General features: G+C 37.6%; 1 protein-coding gene across 1 annotated transcript in view; it reads left to right on the top strand.

The window, feature by feature from the left end:
• Positions 1 to 12,441, top strand: part of LOC110383477 (unextended protein) — a 48,220-nt gene that overhangs the window by 25,555 nt on the left and 10,224 nt on the right. Inside the window, exons 2-7 of the mRNA XM_064043149.1 lie at positions 6,849 to 7,272; positions 8,407 to 8,946; positions 9,423 to 9,539; positions 10,064 to 10,235; positions 10,719 to 10,910; positions 12,217 to 12,360. Coding sequence (XP_063899219.1) covers positions 6,849 to 7,272; positions 8,407 to 8,946; positions 9,423 to 9,539; positions 10,064 to 10,235; positions 10,719 to 10,910; positions 12,217 to 12,360 — 1,589 coding nt within the window. The remainder of the gene's footprint in view (positions 1 to 6,848; positions 7,273 to 8,406; positions 8,947 to 9,422; positions 9,540 to 10,063; positions 10,236 to 10,718; positions 10,911 to 12,216; positions 12,361 to 12,441) is intronic.

The raw sequence follows: 12,441 nt of genomic DNA, 5'->3' as shown, positions 1-12,441 counted from the left end.
GAAAAAATATTTATAGTTTGGGTTGTAATATGTATGTTACCTTTCTAGCGTATTTTCAAGTCTGTAAAACAAATTAATTGAGAATAATGAATCTTTTAAGTGTTATGTTTTAGGCCAACTTTTAACCACATGGTACCTGATCGTCACTCCTATAATTACCCCACCAGGTGTGGTTCACACTGGCACTGCCTCTCAGAGCGACGTTTAATTATATCTAACACTTTAGGCGTGACTTCCACTCTTGGAACTACGCCAGTTGTCTAAAACTGTTGGTAAGGAACTGTGAGGCAAATTACTTAATATAATACCGTCTAAAGCCGGTTTTTGACTATGGGATATAATGTAATTATATTACTCGTACATCCTGAGATATAATATTTTATCGCTAGTCATACATTTTGGAAATTTTTTAAGTACATGTAGTTTGGATTGTAATATGTATTATACCTCTGTAAACTGCATGTTACCTTTCTATCTAGCGTATTTTAAAGTCTGTATAAACAAACAAATAATGAATGTTTTAAGCCAACTTTTAACCACATGGTACCAGATCGGCAATCCCTATAATTACTCCACCAGGTGTGTTTCACACTCTCACTGCTCGTCAGACCGACGTTTAATTATATCTAACACTTTAGGCGTGACTTCTACTCTTGGAACTACGCCAGTTGTCTAAAACTGTTGGTTAGGAATTATGGGGAAAATTACTTACGGTGGAATTCTATAACATATCTTTTTAACGATTAGAGATTGGATTTTGTCGTTAGCTCCGTATAAATCATGTCCAATCTCAAAACGGAAAGCATTGGATGGATGGGTTTTGGAAATCCGTAGTATGTTATGTTTTCATGGGTACCCGGAAAGCCATAGTTGCGGGAATGTTCGCGCGAGTTACCGCGGCCCTGGTGCTCAAAGAGCTCCAGAAGGAACATAGTAGGTTTTAGTCAGTAAAAGTCTAATCTGCCTTTCGTTTCACCCACAGACTGAGTGGGAATTTAAAGATTTCCTAACTGCACAAAAAAAGGTACCAAACTTACACTTGCGTGCTAAAAAAATTGGGTCAAAAATCTCCGAAGTATTAAGTTATTAATTACGCGGAAGAATGTACACTTATCACAATACAACACATTTGCCTAATCGCTATGCTATGTTTACTGCCTACAAGTGTAATTTAGTGACCTATCTATTTATAAAACTTATGACCTACTCACAGTTGAATTTTAAGTAGCAAGATGTCTGCCAAATGATAATGTTTAGACGAGATTCCTAATGAAAGCGACAGTTTACATAATATTTGGTTATTAATTGCTGATTTATTTAAGAAATGAAATTATTTGCGTGTTTTAACTGTTATTGATGTGTTTACAAACATATTTAAAACAAGCTGACAAGGCTTAAAAATATTTAGATGCAATGGATTAGGTAGGCGCTACAAAATTCTCAATTTAGAAAGAACAACAATTATTTTGTAGAATAGAGAAAAATACTTATTTACTTTCTGCAGATTTATTTTCTGGACCAATAAATATTTCAATTCGATTCTAAATAACTTAGCTTAGAGTTAGCGACTTCTAGACTGATATACTTAGTAGTAGGTCGTAAGCCTAGCAAGCGCAGCGTAGGACGTCCACCAACGAGGTGGACAGACGACCTTATAAAGGTCGCCGGAAGACGCTGGATGCAGGTCGCTTCCAACAGGTATCTGTGGAGATCAAAGGGGGAGGCCTATGTTCAGCAGTGGACGTCCTATGGCTGAGATGATGATGATGATGATGATGAGGTCGTAAGCCCATCAGTGGAAAGATTTTTTCCTCTTTTCTGTGTTTTGAAGGAAATTGCGCATTCGCCTACGTCTCATAGAAACTACTTCGCTTTCCCACACAAAAATTAGCCTTCCTCGGTGAATGAGCTATCTACATTAGAATAATTTTACATATAGCACCGGTAGTTAAATGCACCAGGGCTCTAAGCTCATCTACCTACCCTTTGCCAACTATGTTGTGGTCGGCGTCCAGTCTAACCGGATGCAGCTGGGTAAAAGCGTGCCTCATAAAGCGTTACCACAAGCTGTGATGAAAACCAGATGCACATTATTGTTCAGTACTTCAAAGTGTGCAGATATGAAGATATTTGGCATCGTAGTGAAGCTTCAAATAATGTTGATAATGTAGTAGATTGTGTGATGTATGATCTTGTTAGCCACATATATGCAGTTCTATGTACTTCCACTCATCGTTCTCCCTAATATACCATTAAACTTTATACCAATTTATTTGGGATCTACCATACTTCTCTGTCTTACAAGCTATATCGTCTTTCACAATGTTTATTTACCGTGTCTTCGCTCGTCCCATTTCTCGTAGCTGTCTCCTTCCATATGTCTCTGTCTGTCTTCACACATATGTCATGTTGCCTTTCACATAGTTCATCCATTTCTTCGAGTCTTCTCTCGTGCCATTTTTCTAAATTTATCCACTTTCATGTTCAAGATCTTCCCTCTCATCTACTTAAACTGTGTGTGTATGTATTTCTTTCAACAACCTGTCTAGCCTTTACCCAACTATGTTAGAATCTGCTTGCATTCTAGCTGAATACCTATCTGCAATCCACAGCTTAGTTACCCGGCAAGACTGGTTCTCAGATTCACTCAGACTACCTGTTAACCATTGCCAAAGATGTTCAAATGATTTTTGTTAAAAGCAATACCGTGGTTGTTTTTAGTTCGCAGTAAAAATAACAAAATGTCAAAGTTATCTCGCTCCGTCTATCCATTTGAGCTGTCTGTCACAATGTTTACATAGCACGGATTTTAAAGTATTATATTTATTTGCACTTCCAATACTTTAAGATAAGACTACACAATGGACTAGAGAAAGATCTTTGTGTTAATAATTTTGAATCTTTACTGAATACCGTATTTAAGATCTAAAGTCCGTCACGCTTTGAAGCAAATTGCTGAAATTATTAAGATGGTATTTGGTCAGGGGAATGGGCCGGCTCTACATCGGCTAAATTCCGTTGTGCAAATCTCGTCTTCGCTCACTGAGCGCAGTAATTCTGCCTCTATGAATATGTCAGTCGGTTTGTAGGTATTGTAATCTGCCCTATTAGTTATGTCCGAACCGTTTCTGGGTGCAGTTGACAGTTTCTGTCAGGCTGTAATACCATAATAGTTTTAAAAAGAGTAACCCTGGAGTTTCTTGCCCGTTCTTCTCCATAGGAAGCTACTTTTGGAATGGGCAACTAGAATCAAACTTAGTTATATTTTAGACGTTCATAAGTGCTTGTAAAGGCCTAAATGAAATAAATGATTTGACTTTGAGTACAAACCACGATATTCCTTAGGAACTAACAGCTGTTTTCTGCACAAAACTTGTACATTATTTTAATTAATCTAAAAGTCACAAATGTAAAAATGTATGTAGCTAATAAATTATATATCTATCTTTATACGGATAGCCGTTATCTAAAACTCTCTTAGGAACCTAGTAAACTACAAAAGCCGCTCTACAAACAATACATCTCTCTACACATACATTTCTACCAATTCGTTAACACAACTGAATTCATATGTTTCGAGTACAAAACACACAAACATGGGCGCGTGACCTCATTAGTACTGATAGCAGTTCGTCCGAACGTACACTGTGAGGCAGAAATATTGACGCCACGAGAAATATTAGCTCTACAAAAAGATTTGTAGAGTTGACGTTGAAGGGTTCAATTTTGGTAAGGCTCTTGAAAATGTTAACAAATTGACTAAAGTAGTAATAGTTATTTGTGTGTTTTTGAAAAAGGACGCGAGTAATCTTAACAGGTTTTGTGCAAAAAGGAAAAGCTACTTTATGTAAAATCCTTTTCGTTTTTCGGAAATCGGCTAAAACAAACGCTAGGTTTCCGCAGTCCAAACAATGTGTGTCTCAATGGTATGTCTGGGAAGATATTGCTGATCGCTAAGACCGTCCATTATGCCCCATCTATTTTATGGTTTTCGAAAAAGGAAATTAGGTCCATTTAGGTATATTATTTTGCTAGCTGTTTCCTGCGTTTTCTCTCGCATCCCATTTGAACTTCCCACGCCTTGCTAAAAACTAGCCTGTAGCCTTCTCTGCAGATTTATAAAGTATGTAATAGTCCCTAAGAGCTTTCAGCCTAATTTACAGCTTCATACTTGCCCTAAAAATAAAGCTTACACTCAATAATGGATCTGAAGGTTACAATCATAATAAACTCCAATAAACCATGATATATTGGGTCACCTAATTCTCATAATACGCGTCGCGGGGCTATAATTTATTGCTAATAAAACCTATTTGATTCGATACTTACCGATTAACTATTTGTGACGTCATCGTTATAAGGAAAATGGCTTTATGTATTTAATGTAAGTAGGTAATTTTATTGCTATTTGCGGCTTTGTACTTTGTTTTGTTAACATATCAATACAAAGGATACACAATAAAAATGATTTTTCTGTTTTGTTTGTGCTGTAAATGCTCCGAACGTGATATGAATAATTATTTCTTGAATAAAAAAAATCTTTATTCAGTTGTTTTTTTTACTAAACGGTTCTCGTTATGTATTTTAATAAAGACACGGTGAAGCTTAATTCTTCTTTACAGTAGGGTAAAAACAAAAATATTACACCATTTTCTCCACTGGCCCATTTATTCTGTCCGCTCGTGTAACAGCAACTTGACATTGATTATATTTGTATGAATCACTATGTTCGATTGTACATACAATACATAGTGTGTATCTATACTTATATGTGTGTATTTATACATTGTTTTCCTTAACTTTTCGTGTCAATTGGATAACCTAGTATTTTGAGAGGATGGCGTTGACTCTTTTATTACTTAACTAGCTGTTTTACCGCGGTTTCACCCGTAAACACTGCCCGTACCGGGATAATATAATAAAAATAAATAATAAATAAAAATGTTTATTTCATCAACTTATACATATTACACTATACGACACTTGGAATCACCTTTTAAGCAAATTTATGCTTGTATTAGGTTGATTCGCTCTTCCAGTTTACAGTAGCTAAGTACATAAAGATGTGAAATAAGATACGACTAAAATTAAAAGATAAGACAATGGGGATATAAACAAAATAAAACAGGAGGGAGTGCACACAAGTTATATGAGTGTATGTGTGTGGGTGTAAGTGTGCGTGTGTGTGTGTGTGTGTGCGTGTTTGTGTGTTTGTGTGCGTGTGTGTGTGTGTGGCTAGGAGTGAGAGTGATGTGGTTCTTACGAGTTATCCTATAGTGTGTAACATAGATTCGATTTCTTCGTAACTTTTAGTTTTCAACCATTCAGAGAGTGTCTTTTTGCAGTCGTGGTAAGTCAGGTGATATACATGTAGTTCTTTGTCTAGAATATTGTAGATGCGAGATGACAGTTTAGAGTATTGTCTTGTGGCAAATGTAGTATTGACTGTGGGTTCCGGAGCAACCTTCTTTTTCCTTCTAGTTTGAATAGTAGAAGGGCTGAAGGGGAGAGATTTGTGTTTTTTCAGAGCGGTTTGAAGGACATATAGCTTTCTTACAGACAAAAGGTCAGTGGTTGTGTATAAGTTAACAGTAGGGAATCTTAGGGGCTTGAATAGCATGAGCTTCAGCAGTGCTCTCTGGGCCCTTTCTAGTTCTAAAAACTTGACTTTGGTTGCGCCGCCCCATATTGGTAGACAGTAAATTAGTATAGATTGGGCTAACGAGATGTATACTTGTTGGATAAGATCCTTCGTTGCCACATGACGAAGAGATTTGAAGGTCCACATTAGTTTCCTAACTCTGCCCATTAAAAGTTCCAAGTGAGGATGCCATGAAAGTTTTTGGTCAACTATTACTCCGAGGTATTTGATGTTACTGACTTTGTTAATTTTTAGACAAGTGCAGTTGGTATTAGAAAAGTCAGGGCAAGTATGGATCTTAATTTGAAAATCTAATGATGGTTGGGTGCGTTTATTTAAGGAGAAGCAAATATAACTGGTCTTTGAGATATTCAAAGTTATCAATATGTAGCCTATGTTACTTGTATAGCTTCCCAACTGGGAAAGATTTTTTCAATTAGTTCGTTTCGGAGCCTTTTAGGTACACACAAACAAAAAAAGGTTTCCCTTTTAGTCTTTCGCTAAAACGAAATATCTAAAATTCATAAAAAAAAACTGACGAAAAATAATTGAAAGTTATAGCTTGTATTTTCCATAACATAACCCAGAAACGGACTCAGAAACAACTTAACAATAATTGTGCATTTCATAGTGGTACCAGGATTGCACTATTCCTTCATTACTGACAAACACGAATCAATATTGTTAATATTTAAATCTATGGAACTGCAAATTAGTTTTCCTCACGAATATTGCTAGACCAAGGTTAAAAAGCAATGTTAAGGTCGACTATACAGCCTGTTAGGGCTGCAGGATTGTTTAAAAGACTTACCAAAGATATAAAAAGGGCTTCAGAAGGGACGGGGTAGATTTTAGTTAGTACAAGAAGGATGGTCCCTTTCGCTCATTTATCAGCCTCTTACCAAATAAGGGAGTCGGCTTTCAGTCTAACTGGATGCTGTCGAGTACCAGTGTGCGACATGGAGCGTCTATCCTTAGGACTGTCTATCTTATTTCAACCCTGTAAAGTGCAGCTTCTGACGACCCTTAACGACTGCCAAAGATGTTCAAATGATAGTCTAACATTTCTAAAATGTTCGCGAATTACAACCTATGTGCCAACGCCAATGCGTATATTTTTTAGTTTGACGGTTTTGACGAAATCTCGCCATGTGATTAGAAAAATAACTACAAGAAAAAACTAAACACAACCTTTCTTTTGTTTCAGCCCCATCGAAAATGATCTCGATGATGATGATTTCTCCAGTCTCGTCATACAGTCCTATTCATACCCTAGCAGTCCAACCTTGGCACGATACCGTCGCCAGGCAGACGCAGCTCCAGAAACCACCATGACTCCTGAAGTCCCAGCAGTCCAGGATGCTGTACCAGAGCAGAACAGTACAGACACAAGCCTAGGCCCAAAGATCTCCCAACCTTCAGGACCTATCAAACTCATGGGTCTTCGCGTTGAAGAGTCGGATAAGGAACCTAAGATCGTTGATGAGTTAATCACCAGTGTGCTTCGGGAGACACACTTTTATTTGAGGCTGTTCGGAGATGGCTTTACAAATGATACGATTATTGCGTTTACTCATACTCCGGCGCAGTATGGTGATACTTGCGATCATTTGTTGAATGGGGAGTATAAGGTGAGCGTTTTTTATTTTTTTTGCAAATTGATTGTAATGCTGTGTCCTAGGAAGGTCATATATGAATGTATGTATGTATGTCCAGCATTTTTTTTGCAGAATTTCTCGATTCATCGCGAAAACCAAAATATGGTTACACGCCTTGTAAAGACTAATATTCGGAACAGCTTTAATTAATTTAATTTTAATTTTAGGCTGCATAGACCAGTCCCCTATTTTTTTGGGTTCGATTCCCGATCTATTTACGTACTCCTGATAAAACGAAATAACTTGTTTTCACAGCTGGGTGATAACGAAATTATTCGATTTACCAAAGCGGTCGTTATCGCGTCTCGCCATTTTTAGCGGTCGGGATGTCATTTCAATAATAATAATTACTATTTTTGTTGTTCATGTAATGTCAAATGGCGAGCTGTAACGATTAACTTTATTGATGTAACTCAGCTGGGCATCTATCTTTTTCTATAAATAAACTGAGGGTGGATTGCTCTAACTATAACAATAACCAAACTATAATCAGTCGTCAAACTGGCGCGCAATTAGGCCAAAATCAGCGACCACATGAACTTCAGTGTTCATAACATAAAACCATGGCATATTATGAATTTTCGCGTCAAATTTTCACTTATAATACCACAAGAGCTTCAAAATTATCGGGTATTTCCCGATAGGTTCGTTGCAAACAAATGAAGGAGTCAAGTTTTTCAGGTTAAAAAATCACGAGCGCGAAGCGCGAGTGATTTTTCCTGGAAAACTTGACGACTTTATTTGTTGCAGAACCTTGAGGGAAATGCCAGAGAATTTTGAAGCTCGTGTGGTATTCGGGGGATTATTTTTCCGTCCCAAATGTCGGCCACAACCTGTCAGTTTGACATAGCAACGACCAGAGAAAATATTCAAAAAAAATTATCAGTATAATACCATGTAGGTTGTACCACGTGACGTCGAATGGTGCAATTCTATTGGTCGATATTTGGGTCGGAAAAATAATCAAAGTAAAACCATTCGTTATGTGGTTGTTGAACTTGGACCTCATATATAGTTATATGGTGATAGTATGTTTATAAGACCAGGTACCTATAGGCGCGTTGTCCTTCTTCATACATCTATTAACATACAACTTATACATTCCAGGTATCCTACGCGGAATCAGACTCAGCCCTCTTCTACCTCCTCGCCCCCCCACCACTAGACGACTACAGATTCTACATTTGCGCCAAAAACTCCGAAAAGGACCATTTCCTCCACCAGGGCCCTGAAAAATGGAAAATGCTGGCCACACATAACAAACTTCTACCTCTTTGGGCTTCTTTAATCCTTATCGTCATCCTTCTTATGTTGGCTTCTCTATTCTCTGGTCTTAACTTGGGTCTGATGGCCTTGGATAGAACAGAACTGAAGATTATTGCAAACACTGGTACGGAGAAAGAAAGAAAGTATGCTCGAGCTATCATGCCTGTAAGAGCTCATGGAAACTACCTCCTATGTACAATTCTTCTCAGTAATGTCGCTGTCAACAGCACTTTCACGGTCATTCTTGATGACTTGACCTCTGGGCTGGTCGCTGTGATTGGATCTACGTTGGCAATTGTGTTTATAGCTGAAATTACACCGCAGGCTATTTGTGCTAGACATGGGTTGTTGATCGGTGCTAAGAGTATTTGGATTATGAAGGTGAGTTGGTTTTTATAAATATATGCTTGTAAAGGATTTAATTTAAAGCTGTAGTCTTCGTTGAACTCAAGCAAACCCACTTTTAGCTAATTCTTAACTGGACGCTAGAAGGTCTAGGTAACAGCACTCTGTTACTAACTACTAATTAAAGTAAAACGGCTGTATACCTCTAATAAAAATTAGTTAGTCCCCACGACATGATTTTCTTGCAACTAAGTACTAATTAAAGTAATAATTTAACATTTACCAGATTGGACATTTAGCAGACTTCCCTAGGGGTAAGGGAGAATTACATCTGGCAATTGGATAAAAAGTAGCCTGTATGTTATTCTGATATTGAACCTTCCTTTTTGCCAAGTTTCATCAAATTCTATTATTGTATTTTTTTGCTGGAACGACCAACAAACTTACCCCTACAAACGAAACTTACCCATTCACCTTTAATTTCTAAATCTAATGTATTTATAACATTTCAGATCGTCATGGGTATCTGCGCTCCTCTCGCATGGCCGACGAGCAAGCTCCTGGACTACTTCCTAGGCGAGGAGATCGGCACACACTACAATAGGGAACGTCTAAAGGAACTTGTCAGGGTATGTACTTTTGACGAAGTTTCAGTATTTATAAGGTAAAACAATTCTTGGCTCGGTCAGTCCGTGGATGGGTGACCGTTTGATCCTCTAATCGAAAGGCTGGCTTAATTGGTGTATCTCGGCTGTGAACATCTTTGGTGGTCATGGATAGTGATAATCCAGAACGACAACCAGTTTTACCAAGGAGTATCAAGGTGCCTGGGTCAAATCATTGGTTGGGGTGGTCAAATGTAATTTATTTATCACGAACAACACATGTATATTGTGTTTGATACATAACACAGGTTACATCGTAGATCCTTACAATGGGCAGTCACTCTATGTAAACGTTGGTATTCAGCTGCACTTGGGTAGACTGAAAGCCGACCCAATGTAATTGGTCTAGCTAGGCAAATGAGATTTGCCAAGTAAATTGTAAGGACATCAATATTTTACACGTATCACAGTTATGTTTAGCTGTATGGAACGTTAGATAGGTTAGCGATATAACAATTATAATCTAACCTTCTTATTTCCACCCACAGGTAACAGACCACGTGAACGATTTAGACAAGGAAGAAGTGAACATCATCTCGGGAGCCCTCGACCTTCGCAAGAAGAAGGTCAGCGACGTGATGACCAAGCTGAAGGACTGCTTCATGCTGCCGGTCAACAGTATCCTGGACTTTGAGACCATGTCCGAGATTGTCAAGTCTGGTAAGTCTTTCTTCCTGGTCCCGGCTGTCATTTGAACATCTTATGCAGTCGTTACGGGTAGTCAGAAGCCAGAAAGTTTGACAACCAGTCTTACCAAGGTTAAGCATGTAACTAGGTTGAGGAGATCAGATAGGCAGTCGCTCCATGTGGCACACTGGTACACAGCTGCATCTGGTAAGACTGGAAGCCGACCCCAACATACTTGGGAAAAGACTCAGGACATCTCAGGGACTACGGGTCCGATTTCAAAAATTCTTAGAGCATTAGGCAGCCCATTAATTAAGGAAGACTATAGGCTACTTTTTATTCGGGTGCGCCAAGTCATTCCTAGCAGCAAAAGCCAGTTTTAACTTACCAACCTTTGCAAAAAATGCTGTTTAACCCCCATGTATGCGCAGATCTACGCGAGACACAATGGATTTTCTATTGTTCTCTTATTAGCGGCATTCAAGAGGTTAATTATAACTATTTCTACTCCTCCAGGCTATTCCCGCATCCCAGTATACGAGGGTTCTCGCGGCAACATCATCACGGTGCTCTTCATCAAAGACCTGGCGTTCGTGGACCCTGACGACAACACGCCGCTGCGGACGCTGTGCCAGTACTATCAGAACCCCTGCAACTTTGTCTTCGAAGATGTCACGTTGGATGTCATGCTGAAGCAGTTTAAGGAAGGTAGGTTTTGGATAGAAAGGGAGATGAGACATTTACTAATAAAAAACAGCATGAAATATTAATGAATAATAAGCTTAAACTGACTTCTAAAACCAATTAAAACCAAAAAATACTACTTTTAGTTGCATCAGACGAGACTAGGTTTCAGGTATCTAACGATTGTATCGTTAGATACTGACTTCGGCTATGTTTATTTCGCTACCGTTTTCTAGACTTAATATTAAATTGGTAAAAAAATATTTGTCAGGAAAATTAGAAATTAGTTAGAAAATACATATGACCCAGATAAAAAAAGTCCGTCAAGACTATGCAACAATATAGAAATAAATAAGTTGAATATAAAGTTAACCATCGATCAATTATTATTCATTAAATCACTCACTTTGTCGATCATTCACTCGTATTGTCTATTTTCATTCTCAACTTTGTAAGCTTAACTCAAATTCTATGTGAATCTTTGAAATATAATCTGCGTCGTTCCATTATCATGTCATCATCAATGTTTTGGTCAGGAAATCTTCCTAAAAAATGTATTATTTCTTCTAACCAAAATCTAAAAAAAAATAGAACCCACAATACTTAAAAACCAGTCTTGAGCTCATTACGAACCAACCACGTGCGTTAACTGCCAAATAAATTATATTTAATACAAAAATAATATAAACATACAGTCTACAATGATTTATATAACCTTGAGGTGTACTGAAAGCGGCTGAAAGTTTCAGCTATAGCTATTTATGTAGGTGTGTTGTGTTTGTGGCAGGAATTGTAGTTAAAAAGATGTAGAGAATTTTTGCTGAAAGGAAATAGTTGAAGGAACATTTTGTCAATAGTATACTTGGTGCTTATTTTTAAATAAAAAATTAAAATCTGTTCAAAAATACAATTCTGCTAAAAGTCACAGTACAATAATGTGTGTCATCTTTTGTATACTGCATATAAATTTTTCTTACTCTTCTTATAATGACTTAATTATGGTCCTATTAACATTTTCAAGTATTAATCTGAATTCATCTGTCATTTTACGAATCACTAACGAAATATCATCGCCAACTTGCCATCAATTTATGTTTTCATAAAAAAAAATCAATAGGCGTGATTAATTTCATGCAAAAACAGTAATGCATAACAAAATAAATTAATATAATAATTATAAATATTTATACTTGCACATTAAAGGCTCACACAGCTTTTACAAAAAATATGTGAAAAAAGTGTTATTCTAAACATTATCTTTCAGACATATGACATATTTAATCTTTTAACAAAAAACTTAATATACTAAAAGCCTACTTCTTCCCCCCAGGTCACAAAGGTCACATGGCGTTCGTGCAGCGCATCGAGGAAGGTGACGGTGACCCCGTGTACGAGACCGTGGGGCTGGTCACCCTGGAGGACGTCATCGAGGAGATGATACAAGCCGAGATTGTGGACGAAACTGATGTTATCAGTAAGTATCTAATACTTAGAGCCCTGCCTCATTAGGACGCCAATGGCGATGTCGCCGGCTACGTATCCAAGCAGTTAATAT

This window comes from Helicoverpa armigera, chromosome 30 (assembly GCF_030705265.1).
Source record: "Helicoverpa armigera isolate CAAS_96S chromosome 30, ASM3070526v1, whole genome shotgun sequence".
Classification (NCBI taxonomy): domain Eukaryota; kingdom Metazoa; phylum Arthropoda; class Insecta; order Lepidoptera; family Noctuidae; genus Helicoverpa; species Helicoverpa armigera.
Note: the sequence above shows the minus strand (reverse complement) of the source record. Positions and strands in the feature narration are given on the sequence as shown.